General features: G+C 44.4%; 1 protein-coding gene across 1 annotated transcript in view; it reads right to left on the reverse strand.

Moving 5' to 3' along the window:
• Nucleotides 1–19934, reverse strand: part of LOC131883486 (potassium voltage-gated channel protein Shaw-like) — a gene marked incomplete in the record, with an annotated part of 65271 nt that overhangs the window by 6502 nt on the left and 38835 nt on the right. Inside the window, 4 exon segments of the mRNA XM_059230969.1 lie at nucleotides 112–382; nucleotides 12246–12998; nucleotides 16185–16364; nucleotides 16850–16982. Coding sequence (XP_059086952.1) covers nucleotides 112–382; nucleotides 12246–12998; nucleotides 16185–16364; nucleotides 16850–16982 — 1337 coding nt within the window.

Genomic DNA, 19934 nt, shown 5'->3' on the forward strand with positions numbered 1-19934 from the left:
ATCGCCATCGACTCATGCCAGGACTAGGCTCTCCGAGATTTCAAACCTAAGCCTTCCTCTCTAGTGTGAAGCTCAAAGAAACCGATTTTTCCGCTTTCCGTGTCTCCGTACCTTTTGGTCCTTGGGGTTGCGGGTGGTGGCCGGCCGCTCCACCGCCGCCGCCGCCGCTGCCGGAATTTCGAATACTGTCGTGCATACTACCCACGTGGTTGTGATGCCCTGCCTTGAAAGCGTTCATCCGTCGGTGGATGCCATGACCGTTGCCACTCCCATTCCCGTTGCCGCCTCCAATGGAGCCGTGCTGAGTGCCCCCTCGGCGAATTCGTCGCGGAGCTTCCACAGCCACCACACGACGTCTCCTTTTGGGCAGCTTCATTCGAGCCTGAAAAATTGGAGCCAAGCAATGTGAGTACTATCGAGACGTACCATTGGGGAGAGGTTTTTCGAAAAGGTTTCAAGTCTGGCAAGGTCTTCTATACCCGTTGGGGGCTCTTACAATAGATTGTCATTTTCGTGATTGAAGCCAATAGCCACAAATGTGGTTATGGGAAGCGAATATGCTCCAACTATAGTCGTAGTCGTGTCTTTCAGTTTGCACTTCAATAGCAATTACAAGTCCTTTGGTGAGGAATAAACGAGTATATAGGTACGACGATTGTGAATAATTTAGTGTCCTCCACAATCCTTCCAGCCAAGTGTGCTCATTTCCTTATAGAATCTTTGGTCTTCTATAGGTTGGATTTTGGACAACAAGGAGCCAGGTTTTGACAGTTTTCTTGTTGAGAGCTGGAAATAGCACATGTGTTTTATGTCCATGCGATTCATTCGTGATTGAGTCTTGATAAACTAGCATCAATCCATTGACGCATTTGGCTAGGGCTCTTCCTACTTTATGAAGGACGAATGAGAGATGGCTAAAAGGTCAATCAAATACCCTGCACTCTTACGATCATCATATCAAAATGAATTTTCCGAGCACCCTTCGCTCAAGGATGCATAGATATTTTAAAAGGCCCGAGAAATGAAAAAAATTGTCCAACCGCAAATGCAGCGTTCAATTAGGGAGCACCGATTGCTGAGAAGGACAAGCGTTCATGTTAAACGCTACTAATTTCGATTTTTCTTGGGGGTTCTCTGTCAGCACAATTTAGAGAAGTACCTTAAACAAGGTCAAAAGTGGCCAGAATGTGAAAATGACGAAATATGTAGTGCTCGGCAATAAATTCAGTGGAGCCGCATAATGAATCCAAGCTACAATGGTTGTGCTGCATAAAGGAATGAGTAAGTTGTTGCTACAATGAGGGAGAGATTCCGTTGGAATCGTCTAACTCGAGCTCACACGCTTTTCGATCGCTTCGATTCGTGAGGGAATGAAATGACACATTCCCACGATTGCTCCCAGATCTCCAATATTGGTTAAGACTTAATTACATTTTGGGATGTGAATTACTCCATACAGATAGAATAAAGACTCCATTGGGAGAATGGACAAAGAAACACAACACGCATCATGCTACCGTACAATGTAGTATTCTACCCCCGATTCATTGAGAGGGCAAGCCATGGAGGCGATGTGATGTACTTAGATTACAACCGATCCACGAATAAGGTGATTCGGATATGTCGGACCAACAAGGACTATTTGCCAAGTCAAGGATTGCGTTGTACCTGTGGTGCTAACTACTAGATGTAAATCTATGTCTTTGTATTCAGACCTGTGCCTTGCTCACTTTCATTCTTTTGCCATAGCATGACTATTTTTTGTGCAATATTGATTCCCTACACAATCTTTACTCCATACATATCTCTGCCTCTCTCTTAGTAAGCTTATATCAATAAGCTTATACCCAAAAGCATGAAAGGTTTTGCACGCATTGACATCACATCAGTGATGGGAAAAATCGAGATTGATCGAATTTCAGCCACTCTCTGCCACAAGTGGCAGAAATTGTTGGCAAGTGGTCAAAAACGGCCGCCGGTGTTTAGAATGGCTGATCTTGATTCTAAAATATGTCAAAGACAAGAAGGACCATATGGGTTGGATAAGTTTTTCAAGTGTCCTTTCCTACAAAGCATATTGATGTAGCATTGGCTGAAATGCAAAATGTTCCTCAAATATTGATATTTATACTGTTTGATGGTTGATTGAATTGATAACAGTATCCATAAACCACTTGCAGTATCCAAGGCCTAGCCACAACACTTACACCTTTTTTACACTCATCAAAATGGTTATTGAATACGATACAGCTTTTTTAAATTCAATTGTCGTCATTTTGACTTTAAAAAGTTTAGGTCCAATGGCAACCCTGACTCCAATCGATTGCGGTCACACTCCAATGACGTTTAGTGGTTGTATCCCATATTCGATGCAAAATACCCATCCCAACGTGTCAAAACTACATACAGGAAGGCCTAAAAAATTAACGTAAATGATCGTAAATACTAGAAAGAGATGATTTAGAATAATACAAATAATTCTATTTTCTGCCATTTTTGGCCTTTTTTTGCCATTTTTTGTCACTTATTTTGGACCAATTTCTGCCATTTTCTGCCACCAATTTTTGACCAGGGGGTAGAAAATGGCTTTTGATGATTTCTCATCCTTGCCTCACGGAAAGATCGTAAGCCAAGTATTTAAAAGTGTATGTATAATTCGGGTGAAATGGAGTACGTGTGAACGGGTCAGTGGACAATTCCAGAATGATGAGGTGGCATAGAGATAGGGGAAATAACCGGTCATGCAAGAACGGAACAAACTGGCTATGTTAACTCAACCTCAAGCAATCATTACAACTCTCCTTTTCCAAAATTTGGGACACATGCATAAACAAGTCAAAAGGGATGTGTGACAAATTTGATTCAATCAATGGTAAGCCAGCCGATCAGGAGAATTACGAAGTCGAGTGCTTCTACGCGGAGTTCGTCCGTCACATTGAGCGTGAGGTGATTGATCCTGATCGGGTTTCTCACACTCTGACGGCAACACGTATCCATCGGAATCAGATTCATCTGGCTCTGGAAGGGAAGGAGAAACACGCAAAAAACGGCGATTACGCCATGATTTATGACCAGAGTCGAACTGTAATAAATAGCGTCGTTGATAACATTTAATGATTTTGGCTTCCTTGTCCCACCGGCGTGATTGGGGGTTTTGAACATAAACAATGGACCCGTTAGAAAGCGTGGGTAAGGACTTGGCCTGACGGTCGTAATAGCGCTTTCGGCTCAAATCAATGGATCGTCGTTTCTCATCGTGAGTGGACCCTCGGAAAGGATCCACCAAAAGATCGTCATGGACTGGGATCCGAGATCGAAGCGGTCTCCCAAAGACTCTTTGAGCGGGCGACAAACCATCGGCCATGGGCGTGTTCCGAAATTCCAGCATTCCCTCTGCAAATTCTTCGGAATCGAAATCACCTCCAGTCTTGGCCAAAAGGTGCTTGACGGATTTAACCATCACTTCCGCGTGGCCATTGCTCTGGGGATAATAAGGCGAGGAAGATTTCCACGTAACGCCCCATTTGACCAGGAAAAGAGAAAACGCTCGCGATGAAAATTGAGGTCCATTATCTGTTCGTAAAATATTGGGAACACCGAACATCGAAAACATCCGAGCAAAGTCTCTAATCAGTAGGGATGAACCAGGCATATTGCGGTACTGAACAACCATTGGAAACCCAGAAAGCCTGTCGGAATAAATCAGATATTCATTTCTGCCATAGGTGAACATATCAGCACTGGCCACTTGGAAAGGACGAGAAGGCAAATGGTCTTGAACCAATGGTTCCTGTTGATGTGACGGGCGGAAAAACATACATTCCGAGCATGCGGCCACCGCATTGGCAATGTCTGACGTGAACCCGGGCCAAAATACAATTTGTCGGGCCCTACGTTTGGTTTTTTCCACTCCTTGGTGACTGGCATGAAGCTTCTTGATGATCATCTTTACCGCGGATGGTGGGATAACAATTTGTTTATTTCGCAGAATGATGTTGTCAACCACAGAAAGCTCTGAAGAAATCCTTTTAAATAAGGAGACGTAGCCACTCTGAGCGCGATCCACATTATCCGCCAAAATTGCCAACTTGAGATCAAGGTAAGCAGTATCCGTTTTTGCCATGTTGCTAATGGCCTCCATGTTAATATCGGGAAATTCGGAACGGAGGGCAGCTACCAGGCGAGGACGGGGTTCTTCCAGATCAGGGTCCGGGTTTAGATCCGGTTTGGAAACAGGGGCACGGGAAAGAGCGTCTGGTATAGCGTGGTGGATGCCTTGTTTCCAATCAACGACGAAACGATATCCCAAGAGTCGAGATCGGTAATTCAAGACCCGCGGATTTTCAATTTCGGACAAAATCTGACGGTTAAAGATGGAAACAAGGGGTCGATGGTCCGTCACAACGTGAAAATTGATTCCCGACAAATACAAATTGCATTTTTTTACAGCCCAATATATCGCCAATGCCTCAAGCTCCACCATAGCATAGCGACTCTCGCAATCCCTGAGGAAACGGGATCCACATTGGATCAGCCTAGGAACACCCTCTTTCAGCTGAGTCAAGGCAAATCCAAGGCCCAGTCTCGAAGCGTCCGTGAGAAGAATTGTCTCCAGACTTGGATCATACATTTCCAAGACGGGAGGCGAAATCAGGGCACGCTTTGCCTCCTCGAAGAGTTTTGTGTGCTCAGGGAGCCAAATGAAAGCGTTTTTGGTCTTGAGAAGTGGACGGAAAGGGGACGTGTATGAAGCCAAGTTGGGTAGGAATCTTCCCAACTGGTTCACCAGACCAAGAAATGACCTTAAATCAGTAAGTGAAGCGGGGATCGCGAAATTCTGAATAGCTTCCACCCTGGAGGGATCCATTTGAATATGACCTTTCGAGATGTGATATCCCACAAAGTCTATGGAAGTTGCTGCAAAAAATACTTTTTTCAGAATTGACAGTCAGTCCAAATTTAAGACAGCGCTCCAGGACATCACTAACTGAACGAACCAATTTGGGAAGGGTCGTTTCTCCGCACGCCATATCGTCCACCACTTTGTGGACGTTCAAGCCGGCCATGGCCACATCACCACGGAACGAGAAAGAATCCCCCGTGGATACGAATCCCATGGGTGATCGCAGAAACATGAATTTCCCAAAAGGAGTTAGAAAAGTGGTGAGTGGTTGGGAATCTTTTGCCAATGGCATTTGCCAGTATCCTTTAACAAGGTCAAGTTTAGCAAAGAAGGAGTCATCAGAGGAAAACCCGGAAACAGCCTCAGCAGGAGTCTTGGTGGGGTGAATGCTTCTTTTAACTTCCGAATTTAGACGGGTAAGATCCACGCATAAACGAATGTCACCATTGCTTTTAGGAACCAAAACAATAGGATGGCACCACTCAGGTGCAACGTCACCAACAGGTGTAGCAATATTTTGCTTGACCAAGTCTCTGAGAATATCTTTAAGTTTTTCTTCGTAAGCAAAAGGGATCTGGCGAGCTACATGAATTGCAAAGGGTTTGGCGTCTTCTTTCAGATGGATCACCATCGGGTCCCCCACAATAGGACCACGCATTGGACGAAGGGTCCCAGATTCGAATACTTCCGCATAAACATCCTTGATTTTCGTCTCCACTATTTGGAGGACATTCGGTACGATCACCGAGGGAAGTTGGGAGATCCAAAGCTCGCGATCCTTCCAAATCATGGATGAGGAAACGGGGGGTTGAGGAAGCAGTAAAGATGCAACAGTGGCTTTTGGAGACGGAAAGTTTGAATCAATGATCGACAAAGCCACGCAAGCTTGGAGACTAAGATAAGCATCTTTTAACCCATAGCATACCATGATAGGAATCCCACTGGCAGTGATACTACCAATAGATAAAGTGGCGGTAAACATACCCATTTGTTTTAAAGAGTTTCCGCCAATGCCAATCACTTCTTCAGTAGCGCTCGAGAGAGATGTAATTTTGTCCAAACCGGATGATTTGAAGAGCAGGTCTCCCATCACTGAGATATCTGCCCCAGTATCGGCACAAAATGTAAGGAAAGTCGGAGAACCTGTGTAACCTACAGGTCGTACTCCAATCTCAACCTCGTTTGACAATGCGCTCCCATTGTTAGAAGACAATTTGAGCAATCTGAGGGAACCGACACGTGAAGCTTGAAGAGGTTTTGACCTAGGTAACGCTTTTTCATCTTTTGTCCGAAATCTGCAGACTTTGTCCCAATGTCCCTTTTGATGGCACAGACGACAAAAACTTTGAAAAGCGGGACATTTCTCTGGAGGATGAGCAGAAAGGCCACAGTACTTACAAGAAACGCTGTACGACTTCTTGAAAGACTTATCCTTTTGGGAACGATAATGGGATTTCACACGAGCCGCAAACACGTGATTGGGGGAGGAACTCGCAGACATCCCCTTGGCCCCACGGCGAGACGTTTCAAGTTCAAGAATTTGAAAACGTGCTTCGTCAAAAGTCTTAGGGTTTCGCTCCATAATCTTTGCTTTGTCGTCTTCACTCTTCATGGCCTGCAGCAACAATGCTATTAGCAACTTATCTTGGGTAATGTTTGCTAAGTCTGCAAATTTGGCTTGCTCTCGGAGTACATTACATAAATTTGTATAGTCCTGCCCGTCCTGTTGTTTAACTAGCAGGAGATCTCGCATATCAAGATGGACACTCCGGAGGCTCCTCAAATGATCTCGAATAATTTGAATTATTTCATCAACGTTTCGCCCAGTATCCGGCTTGATTTCCAAAGAATGGTGCACAATTTGGAGAAATCCAGGGCTGCAACACTCCCAGAGTAGTGACACTTGAGTAGCTCTGTCCCTTTGCGACAAAGCAATCAAGGTACAATAATTGTTCCACACTGGACACCACTGAATGAAAGTACGTAAATTGGTGTCTTCTTCCAACATAGGGGGACGCTTAATATTCAGTTTGGGAAGACTAGAATTTGAAGCGGGATACGGCAGGGTATTCGATACTCCATCCAAAGGAGAATTCGTAGCCCTATCAAAATCTTGACGGAACCCTCGGACTCTGAGGTTAGCCTTATCGAAAGCATCCTCGTGGGAATCTAAGTCCTTGTCCATATCGTTATCATCGGCCGCACAATGGCACACAACAGTGGCCTCGGCATTTCGGTACTGGTTTAATTTTACTTCCCAAGATTGAATCTTGCTTTCCACGTAGAAGGGGTCATCACCCTCGACATACGAATCAATGGCATCGAGAGTTACCCGCTTACATCTTGAAGTAAGGCTTTTGAAACCTTTTCGAGAAGCCTTAAGCTTCAACAGCTCGTCCCGACTAGCCATAATACACAAGGAATAAAGTAGTAATACTCAACTACTGAAGTTTATCCACAGGCGTACGAGCGGGTTGAACCAATTCGATGAACAATGTTCATATAAACTTGGAGAACGACCAGACCATATTGCAACGACATACACGACCACCATTCAACGAATCCAAATCCACCACCAGGAGAGTAAGCGAAATCATATCCAACGCCGAATCGGAAACCAACCACTGGGGATGTCGAGGGGACCACCAATGCAAGTCGGTTACTGTTCCACAGATCAGATATGAGCAACCGACTGCGCCACGGAAAGATCGTAAGCCAAGTATTTAAAAGTGTGTGTATAATTCGGGTGAAATGGAGAACGTATGAACGGGTCAGTGGACAATTCCAGAATGATGAGGTGGCATAGAGATAGGGGAAATAACCGGTCATGCAAGAACGGAACAAGCTGGCTATGTTAACTCAACCTCAAGCAATCATTACACCTCACATCCAAATTATAACCAACCAATAACCTGTCCTTATCAGTGACATTAAATCCTCGCACCTGGTCAAGCTCTATGTTAAGGCTCTTACAGACAGTTGAGCTCAAAGTTTTTACTGCAGTAAGGCTCTGTTCGAACATTGTGACTCTAAAAAGTTCTTTTTTTTGAGGCCTTATTCATCTCTTAGCACTTTACTGAAAACACGATCCTTAGCAGTACCATGTGAGACATTTACAGTTGTTGCTTGTATTGGAGTCAAATAAAAGGAGAACGATAACCACACGTGGCAAGTTGAAAGACAATATCTGGCATTTTCGATGGCATTGCATCTACTATCATGCATGAAGCAATACGCCTAATGCAATCATATTTCTTCGATACATGGCAGTAAAACAGAGCCCAAAAGGTCAATGCAAGTATATGTAAATCTTGCCGCCCAGTTCATTCGGCTAACCCTGTACTGGCCAATTGCAAGGCGATCCAACAAGCAAAATAGTGAGGGAGAGAGAGAGAGGAAAAAAAAGCTTGATGCTCTTTTATCTGACAGGAACGGATTTTTCCTCCATCAGACCTGGAATTGAGGTCCCACTCAAAGTCGTTCTAGAGCCCCAACCAGACTTGTCTCACTTACCAAACGGTGAAAACCTAAAGAGAACTCTGTATGGTTGTACATAGAATTTCGTAAGGTTCTGTGAGACAAGAAGATCCGATCTGATATCAGCACTCGCCATGGTTCCATCGAATTCCCAAGAGATTGCGACACGGACACTCTACGAATGGATCATCCAATCATCGGAAATTGGGAGAAACGAACAGTTCAAGGCTTTTTTGACCGAAATTCAAGTTGCGCCTACTGCCTCCATGCAACCCCTGTTCTGGCACAATCATACCCACGTTATAAACCAGATAAAAGTCAACAGAGCCCTTATTTTAGCACACTGATAGACTCTGTTAAAAAAAGAGGGATTTTGAACAAGTCTCAACTACTTTCAAGAACTTGGGCTCTTGCTAAGTCGGATTTGAAAACGACATCTTTTATAAATCTGGATGTGTTTACGAGATTGGGAAAATAAAAAAAACGCACAAGGGCTCCTCATATTGCAAATGTGACAAATGACATTCTCTTTGACAGGCCTAATCACTTCGATTCTCATGTTCATGGCTAGTCTAGTAAACCTGGGAAAAACCTTGATGAAAAGGGCTGAAAACCGGACAAAAATGCCTTTGATTCAGGACCTAGAATGTCAGATTGAAAAAAAGATCGAAATGGTTTTTCCTGCAATGCCTTTTAAAGTCGGGTCCCCTTGTCATAAAAATCAGCGTCTCGAACTCCAATAAAACTAAAAGACTCTTAAATGGAGCTTAAACTGTTCAGATCCAGCCATGACGAAACAATGAATGTGTCAACAAAGTCTTGCTAAATCTAGGGGAAATGTGTTCATGCTACTCTATTCAAACGTGAATAAGAAGTGGGCTCGAAATAGCCTTTTCATTTCTACCGAAATACATTCCACTCACATTGGGCATCTGGGCATTAGATTATTATGACACCATTGTCAGTCGTTTGAAAGTCAATATCTGTCATGAACGAGCAATGCTGCTCCCAAATCTTCCAAAGTACGCTCGTCAATCACGCGATGTGATGCTATATGTACATACCGGTACATACCAAGGTGAACATTAAAACCCTTAATGAAAAATAATAATAAAAATAAAACAAGACACAGTCTCATCGCCTTTGAAGTCCATTTAAGAGATGAATGAATACTTTGGGTAGCAGTGTTTCCGTGGGATTTGGCGGGTGTGCGACTTAGCTGAGCTGCCAGCTAGGATGATGACAAGTCTGAAAACTTTGACATCTGATTGTCGTTTCCAAAGATCCCTGAATGTGATCGGGTCTGTCGTCGAGAAATGTTGGCTGGAACAGATCCAGTATGTAGACTAGCCAAACTTATTCTCTGCTCGAAACCATTTCAGATTTCGGTTCAATTGGGTCGAAGCTAATGCGATGAAGAGAGAACGGACGATGAGCAAGGGAGCGAGTGCACAGTATTTACGACATACCTACCCTTATTACGTACTTCGGATGGGGATCAAATACATTATCACGGGAGGTTGCCACTAGGGCTACCAATTTATGTTTTCAGTGGCATGTGAATGTGACAACACTAGCAGAATATTGGAAACCCGTTAGTTAGTCACAAAAAGTAACCCTGATTTTTCTTCGTTCAAACCAGGGTTGCCTTTGTGGTTAAAACCTATCCTTTTATGTTCCGTGGGAAACGACTTTCCTAGCTTTCTAACAGTCCTGATCTGGATTTTTTTATCCCATCACCAGTCGGATGGGTGGGACTTGTTCGGCTAGCAAAGCCAGCCATCACATCGTCCATTTCCAAATTCCTTTAGGCAGATTCATGTCAGCTATCACTTCTTGATACTCCGTCTGAGGGTGTGGATAAGGTAGGGGGGAGATTCGAACCAGAGGGACCTCTCTCACTCTAGGTAACTGCGCTAACCACTACACCACGTCACCTCCTTTAAAGGGTTTTCTCCGAAAGCGGGGTTCGAACCCACGCGCTCTGGGGAACAATATAGTGCCATTATCGGGCACATTAGACCACTCAGCTCCCAAAGTTCTATTTGACATTCTTTTTCTAATCTCTAGACATTCATTTTATGGCGTACAAGCTTGATTAAATCGAAAACCACAACATGATGACACAAACACAGTGGGCAATTTAAACACGAAAAACGCTCACAGAGTTTGTGACGCTTCATCTCGTATGCATGGAATAGATAAATATATGTATATTACTCGTATTACTTGACAACCCATTTTTCTTTCGATCATCGAGGTGGGTTCCGCTAATCAAATATTCATCAAAGTTAATGGAATACACGTGTCATCAAACTGTCGACATCTCGTCTTGGTACTGATTCTTTCGCCACATATTCATCAATATTTCCTCGGGACAAGTAAGGGAGGCATAGCCATTTTATGGCAGGAATGCCAGAGGTACCAGTACATACGTTACGTAAAGCATGGTGGTTCTTTCGAAGCCGTGAATCATCATTAATTCAAATCCCTGATGCTCCCTTAAGAGAGATGGAAAAAAACAGTTCCCAAAACCACGGCCAGATTATCGGACAGTTAACTTTTCCAACCTAGAATAAGAGGATGGAAGCCTTGAGAGGCGCAGCACTGATTATCCTTTTTCCGTCGAAATCGTTGTGGTCAAACTTTTGACATGCCACATACGGTGTGGTCAAAAGGCGTTAAAAAGTTACCCAAGGACCTGCACGCAATCACCAATGAGTGAGCAAATATTGAAAGACTAACTAAACCTTCCATTTCCAAAGAGTTTATGAGCAAGTTTTCGGTCGCAAAACTTGACAGACACGCCAACCAGACACTCACTCACTGGCTTCCCAACCTCTGTAACGTCCGGGCTTTTATGGTAGGTAGAAATTCAGAGCGAGATCAATTTGAAAAAATATATTGGTATGTATATGTATTTTTGATTATTTGATTTGCGTTCTTTAATGTGGCTCGAAAATATCCTTAGGTTATGAAATTGTGTCTGGAGTATAGACAGCGAGTGACCCCAATTTCCAATTCTGGACTTGGCCAGAGGTGAACGATTCAAGGGAGCAAAAACATAAGTCAAGTGACACTAAGACAGCTGATTCTGACACCCTCATTCAAGATCAACATGTGGGAAAGAGATCTTGATGATTGGGTCAACTCTAACTGGTTATCTAATACAAGATGGCATGAAATGATCAATGACAACCAACTACTCTGTACAGTCTATTGCCTCTCTGTTGGCTGCTCAAACCATGTGGACGCCACTGTCTCAAACGGTAAAAGCTAAAATGTCCAATTCGGGCTGGCAGCCTTCGACTTTGAACAGTTCTAAGGACCTTCTGGCTGTCCTCGACATTCGTTTCGAAATTCCAGTAGAGTACTTTAGGGGCCTGTAAGTATCTAGTGCACAGGAAGCGTACCAAATGAGAGGCAGACCACATTCATCCGCCAGGAAATGCGACGCATTTCACCGACAGCCGCGGGCATGCCTCCTTGAGACTTGGCCTCTCTCGAGCCACACCAGGAGATCTCTCAGGCCTATCAAGGGCACGATTTTCTTCCCCCCCAAACGTATTACAAACCCAAGATCTCGGACTGCTTGGTTCCTCCTTCCTAGTTGTGGAATCCTTGAGTGGGCCTCAAAGGCTTAACGTTGCAGATTGAAACAATTACGGGGATTTATGGCCGATCCCAATGCCGATATCAGCATTCAAAATTAATCTAGTCAATCAATGCCATACAAGTACCAAGTCCTCAAAAATGCGGTAGACCCCAAGGTAAATTCATGAGGACGAGTGATGACCACGGTCATTCATTTTGGGAAGCGATCGTAGTGCTTGTGTTCGTGCCCCTCTTCCGGAAACTCTCTTACCTGGGTATGACTGTAGAACATGCTGAAGTTGGAGACAATCACGGGCACGGGTAAAGCAATCACCAGTACACCTGACAAAGCACAAAGCGAGCCTACGATGAGGCCGGCATAGGTCTTGGGCACCATGTCCCCGTAACCCACCGTGGTCATGGTCACCACCGCCCACCAAAGTCCTTCGGGGATGCTCTTGAAGTCGTTCTTGGGGTTGGCGTGCAAGCGCTCGGCGTAGTATACCAAGCTAGCGAAGATCACCATGCCCAAGATGAGGAAGAACACGAGGAGTGTCAGCTCCTTAGAACTGGCCTTGAATGTGTGAATGAGGATCTTGAGGCCCGGGGAATGGCGTGTCAGCTTGAATAGCCTCAAGATGCGAATGATGGAAAAGAACTCGAGGATATCCGCGTTCTCCATGTCCTTGAAAAAGTGCTGAAGCAGCATATCACTGTAGAAGCTCAACGTGGCTACGAAATCGATCCAGTTGAGCGGCGACTGGAGGAACAATCGCACCGAGGGCGACACCGTGAATCGAATGATGCACTCGATGGTAAACCAGATGTTGCACAACAGCTCCACATAGAAGAAGGCATCGTGAGGAAAGGTCTGAGACTTGTCCAATGTCCAATACGTGGCATTGGCGAAGCGATCCTGCACGGTCACATTGCGTATCACCGGAACGCGGAAGTTTGGATGGGTCTTCAGACAAAACGAGAAGATCGACGTCAGGATGAAGAAGACGGAAATCACAGATATGATCTGAAAACGGAACAACACGTGTCATTGATTTGCAGTGAAGTCACTGAGCACTCCGTCATTGACGGATGACTTGATTCTTCATGATATAAATCTACGTTTCAGAGGCAAAAACTACCGTATATGCCGGCTAATATTGGGGCCGTCGCTTGACACCCAACCCTGCTACTCATGAGGCTTCTCAGAGGGACGAGATGGAACATTTCAAACGTGCGTAAAGTAAAAAACCAATCAAAAAAGGGAAGGGGGAGGGAGAGAGAGAGAGTCTTGCCCTAGGAACTTTTGCATATCTCTGCAAGGTTGGGCATTCAAGACACAAACAGTTGAGTGAAAACAGTTGAAGACATTTTTGTGTGTCTCTTGGCGGCAGTTTTTTTTCCTTCAACCGTTATTCAACAACCGACAGGAGCTTTGAGATTAGATCTACTCCGCAACGCAAGAAACCTACTGTAGCACTTTGGGCAACGAACCTGTGGGAGGCAAAGGTCGTAAAGACCGTTGGCATCTCGTAAAGGACCGTCAGCCACAACAGGGGCCTACACCCGTCTGATTAATCTGAGTAATTAACATACTTGAGTGTAATTTCACTCAAGGAGGTCTTCGTTTATGATGTTATAGGATTGCTACTTAAAGATTTGGCGTTTGGTCTCCATCTCTGCCGTACTCCATTGTACAATATGTAAGATGCAAAATCTAGATCAAGTGCCAGACAAACCCGGAAACTCACAAAGACTCCAACGCCCGTGTTGTTGATTTGGCCCTTGAGATTTGTCTATTTGGCCCTTGAGAGTTGTCTCCTAAATATGAGTGCCGTTTTTTCCGATATTAGTGCACATCCACGTGTTTACCCAGTTTCGCGCAGTACAACAGATGACGCATGACATAAGTCACAATCTTATGGTATCACGTAAAGCTAGGGAATGCCGGACTTGGAAGTCTTCCAATAGACTCATAAGTCATAAGGTATCCTCCATCCAGGATAAGAGGCCAACTCAAGTCATTTGCGTATGGGTCTAATCATATCAGAGAAACCCAACTCGACTCTTTAAAGGTACAAAGAGCCTGAAGATTTTGCATCCTGGGAGAGTATGAGGTCATTCTAAGATCTTTAAAAAGAGAGAGAGAGAGCAATTTCAAAGCCTGAAGAACAAGGCAATGCATCTACCAAGAACGATCATTTGAACCGATTGAGAAGAGCCAGAGGCCTCATTGCTTCAGTCAGATCATTGATAATCATAAAAACGCGATAGGGATTCATCAATAGTTGATATAAATTTATTGGAGTCGTTCATTCAATCTTCGTGGTTTTAAGTGACATAGAGACCCAAAGGTTTGTGATATCTTTTATTTTTCATAATTGCTTGATAATCAACTCATGGGACGATCGCCATATCGAGGGTGATTCCTGCATGATGCAGTATTGATTATCAATGAGTCAGTCGTATCTGCTTCGTTAGTTTTCCACCCATGCCAAGAACCTGCTCAGCAAATGATAACAAGTCAGTTTCAATTCGGTACATCAACCCTTCTTCCCAACTACAAATTCCGATCTTTTGTACGTCTCTTGACTTGGGAGAGAGTCTCAATTAGAGCGGTCGCAGTGAATGATGCTTTTCGTGATCGCCTTTCTTCTCGACTCAACGACGAAATGAAGGATCCAGAATACAGGGCGAATGACCTGATGAAAGTGGTTGACAAAACAAGTTCAATGATTGAAGAATTCGACGCTTGAGGAGGATTTACTAAAAAGCTTTGAAACGAAAGCCGTTTGCTTTTGTCGGCCGAGATTTTGTTTTACTGGTCAGGTTTTAGTTGTGCTGTATGTTGGATATGTTGGCACAATGTTGAAAAAAAAATGTATTCATGATTAGACGCACTTAGGGCGGTTTTACACTAGGATGGAAAACCGAGATTGAATCCGTTTTGAGGATGGAAGTAGGACTAGTGATGGGGCGAGTTTTTGGTGTATGAGTCTTTTTGTTCGACTTGAGTACAGTGAAAGACTCGAGTCTTTTGCTGAACTCGCCCCAGCACTAGTCCAACTGCCATCCTCAAACCGGACTCAATCCTGGTTTTCCATCCTAGTGTAAAACCGCCCTTATTCTGATTTATGTGTGGCCCAAGTCTTTTCATAGTGTTTCAACACTCCCTGTTGTTACAAATGTGCGTTCCATGAATCAGGGTTGCCATGCGACGTCGACCGTTCCATTTCGAGTGATCACGTGGAACCCCTGAATTTGGAGAATGTTCCTGCCTAATGGCCTGAAAAACGCTGCGTTAAAGCTTAAGTTAGTTGCGAGACTGTCCTCACCAGTCGGATTTTACGGCATCAAGGGCACATTCCAGTAGAACCAGAACCCCTTCCCTGTTCAATCGTGAGCGATGCGTACTTTGGAGGAGCCAAAGATTGGACGCCCGAGGACCTCTCGGACCATAGTAGAACCCTTATAAGATGGTTGGTTCTCTCGCCAACCAGACACTCACATTTGGTCTCGAATCCACCTTCAGTTTTCGCCCTCCTCGCTACAAAACCACATCAGGCCGCATAGGAGATGGATTTCAAATTGGCTCAGCGGCCTGCCAGCAAATGGAGTTGGCAAATGGTGGTGTGAGAAATGGTAAATTTTGGGGCTTTCAACGAAATTTTCCTTGCCCCCCCCCTCCCCCCTTTCCGCCTTCTCTCCCCTCCAAGCAAGGGTCAATTTGTGTGTTGTGAAAGCTGCCCGCTTTTCGACTGGTTTCCCGTGATGCCCCTCACATTCCTTCAGGCTGAAGCCATATATCAAGGACGTCGTTTCTTTTTCGGGTGCCAGGTCCGTGAGCAGGTCTTGAAACCAGCGAACGAGGAATGCATTTCAATTTGTTTCCGAGTACATGGAGAAGCTCCATGATATGAGGAGCATTTTCCCACTGCACCACTGACGACCTCCATCGTTTGTGGCTTCTGCGTGTAAATACGTACATACCTAGTAGTAGTAATATGGTATAAGTTGCTATGCTCCCGTTCAAGACGGGCAGACGTACATAAATGTGCAGTACTACACTGTATGTACAGGGTCTTGCGGAAGACAATGAATGGGCTTAAATGACCAACCACCACCACATCCGGTGGTCGTGATCCCCCCTCTCAGTTCCTTTTGACTGCATCCTGACATCCTTGCCCAGCTTGTTTTACTTTGTTGAACTGACCTTGGCACATGTGGATGAGTGGGGCTCATCGAAGAGTGAGAACACTTTGGGCTTCAATTTCTGCCAAAGTGTGAGCGTGTCGGCGTGGTAATCCTCTTCCCAGCCAAACTTCCGGGCCACTTCTTCCTCCGTGGGGTGCTCACTCTCGATTTCCAGTTTATCCAAGATGGTCAGCGTGGCCTGTAAACATCCAAGGAAGTGGTGAATGCTAATGGATCGGGTATCAGTTTTGATTTTGTTTCATATATTTCGTGAAAAAATTAAAAAAGGAGCCTTTCGGCGGCCACTTTCCCATCAGAGAGAACAAAGAAGCTTTCGGGGCTGTGGCGACTCCCTTTTTGGCGAAAAGCCAAAGTTTTCCCCTCTGAATATGATCGAATGACTTCAGGGCACACATTGAACGATGTTGCCACCGGGATCCATACATAACGAAAGTTGCTGACAAGCTCTGGGGGGTACCGGAATGAATACCGGAACGCCCGTCTCAACTCAAGTGGGGACCACCCACCACCGGGTTGTTAGCTCCATTTCAGTCTAGGATAATATGGGGAGCCCAATATTTGTTGGTCCAATGGCCCACGGTAATCTTTTTCCCGATAATCCATCTTTGATTGGACCCCGAGCCTGTGAGTTGAAATGAAGTTCGAAAGAAATGCTGCACTTACCTCGGTATCTCGATGAACAGTGTAGGTCATCCAACAACAGGGTTCCACTTGATTCGCATCCAGGCCCCAGAATTCCAGCTCCTGTTCGAACAATGGACCGCACACGTGGGTGGGATAGTGCAATTTCCCCGTCCTAGAATCATAATAAAGTAGGCACCGCCGTGTTAGACTCCGCTGAGAATGGATGAACCATCACCATTGCTTGTGATGTGGCTTGAATGGTTTCAGTCCAGCCAAAGAAAAGTCCCTGGCCAACAATTCTTGGATCGTTCTTCTTCTCGAGGCACGAATGGATGAGAAATGGAAAAGAATCCAAGCAAGTTGATGCTCAAGACAAAAAAGGAGGAGAAGAAGAGGCTCAATTTCAATTTTGCCAGCCGACACGGGAAGTGCAATGTGGGCTTCACATAAAGACCAAAAACCATGACGACAAAGGCTGTCCAAAAAGATTAAGCGATCTCCTGTTCCTAATTCTCATCATTCCTTTGAACAATTGCAACAAGTGCTCTTGTCGACTTGTCCACATTTCAACATTCAGCACCACCACTCAGTAAATAGGTACATCTCGACATCTCGCACATCCAAACTAAAGCAAAAAAGCTGTCCCAAATGACAAAGCGAAGAACCTGAGGTGGAATTTGCCAAAATATGGAATTAGTAAAGGCCCACACATGAAGGTCTTTACCTTCCAGTGAATGATCAACGAGCAGAATTCGTCATTTGGTATGGCGGACCTGGCATTTTCGGTACGAGTGAATGGACTGTGATCCCTCTTAATGAAGAGAGCATCTCGCTCCATTCAAACAACGTCACACTAAGAAATGATCCGAGTTAGAACGTTCGTTATTCATATGCCATGGAACTGGGTGCATACTTTCGTCTACCGCTTCAACGAGGTGGGTTTTGTTCCCCTTTCCCACCGATTATTCGCCAGTCACCCCGTAGCAAGAACTCGTTTATCAAGATGGAACCAAGTTAATGTCATTCCCCGGGCTCGAAAACTATTTGGGTTCAAGGCATAAATTTGAAGAAAAAACTAGAACGGGTGAGAAGAAGACCCTCCGAGCAATTCAATTGGTGACGAAGGTGGCGATGGACGACTGACTAACTGGTCTTGCCGAACCTCATGCTCAAGAAAGAAGGGCCTGTCATTGTCATTCGATTGTCTCCTAATCCGCCTCAGATGTGCCAGGAAATTGGGCAGAAGCTGGGTAGCTTCACCGATTTCCGTCCTCGTTTTTGCTCTACAGTAGTTCGGGATTATTATGATTATTATGGTTGTTATTATTTGGCTATAGAGAGAGTCATCAATCTCTGGATGGAGTGCATCGCTTCCTAATACGGATAACAGTGTGGCGAATAAAATCAAGTCCTAGTTTACCTTGGTCGGGCGGCCAGGAAATGCATTGCTCCGTGATGTGTTCCACGTCTGCTTCAGCACGTCCCTCCAGATCTCCTGTGATCAAAATCGAGAGCACAAAAAAGTAATGCGCCAAAAGGGCTAACGTTGCTGCCTTTGTGAGCTGCAGTTTCCTCACTCTTCAGTGTTAAGGCATCTAAGACGAAGCAGACACCAAATCCAAATCATGCTCATCCGCAGCAATAAAGAGTGAACAAGAGCAATTTTTTTTAGATAATGCTTTAAGATGGCACATTATGGACCAAAAGCTCAAGCGCAGAGGCAAAAGACACCGTATTCCAGACAACAGACCGTTCCACTTAAAATTCAATGGTAATACCGTGAGGAGCACTATCTTATCCCTCGTGCTTTCGAAGGCATTTATTCTCAATTCGCACAACCTCCTTTTTCAGCGTCTCTCATAATCATGGGTTCAAGGTCTCTAATTAAAATCAAATATTTGCTTTGAGGCTTCGTTATTTTTAGTTCAGCGACGAGTAAAAGGGCTTCATCATAGAGGCCTAATAAACCTAGCATTTACTCTTGCTCTCTCCTTTCAATACCGCTGAAAAAGGAAATGCTGTGGTTTGAGTGGAAGATGACTTCATGAAAATGTTTACCCATATCGGGTCTGCGCTAGTGCTGAGGTGAGACTTTTGATTTTCCAAGCTTTAGCTGGACTAGAGTCCATCAAAAACCTATCTGTTGTTGCTAAACTAAACAAGGCAAATACAATTATCTTTCAAAGGCTGTTTTCTCGCACAGTCCATTCCTGACGGAGTAAAGCCAGTTTTCTGAAGAAATCCAATCAAAATATGAAAGTTTATTAAGACCAGTCCAGACTCAATACCGCCCAATCTATTTAAATTCGATCAAAAATTCGAGTGCACTCGGCCTCAAGTCCCGACTCGTCCACTTATTAGTTTGCACAATCGTCATGCCTCGTGGAACTGTCGTTTGATGAGCCAAAAGCCCGGAACACAATTCATGTCGAAAAAATAAAATTAGTATCTCAATCGACAAGATTGTGCAAGGTCCAGCTTATTTTCCCATGAAAAGGCTGTGCGAGACCGACCACCACTTGCTCCCTGAAGGCATGTTGACCTTTCCATTTACAATCGGTCAGTAACCATATTGTGGTGTTCCATTAAAGAAGCCTTTCCAGCATTATTTTGAAGTGCTCAAGCTAGCCGAGTTTATTGAAGTGTTGACATATTTTTTTTCACTTTCAAAAGGTCAGTGACTCGGGAGATCACATACAACAAAATAAGGCCCCCTTCCAAATACGTAATAGTCCTTTTCATTCTCCTCTTCTCCTCTTCCTCCTCTTGTTGAGGACAAACAATCGTAGAAACACAAGAACACACTCTACCGTAAGATGGCTAACTTTAACCAGGTATTTTTCGTTGAACTACTTATTGCTGATCTATTCAAACGCCATAAATACAGTACCGACCCATCTGAGAGACATTTCAAAGCCTTTAAGGGTGAAATTACAATCCGTTTCGACAACCAAACAAGGATAAAAAGAGAGCTATATATTGCATACTTGTAGCATGTCAGCGACTTTTCATCATCCTCTTTTTTCATCAAATTGTGCTATAAAGCCAAATGTAAGTTTAGAAAAGTGATTATTTTAAAGTCAATCACCAAAAACTTGCGAAACTGTGCTTTTCTTAGAACTGT

This window comes from Tigriopus californicus, chromosome 7, assembly GCF_007210705.1.
Source record: "Tigriopus californicus strain San Diego chromosome 7, Tcal_SD_v2.1, whole genome shotgun sequence".
Classification (NCBI taxonomy): Eukaryota; Metazoa; Arthropoda; class Copepoda; order Harpacticoida; family Harpacticidae; genus Tigriopus; species Tigriopus californicus.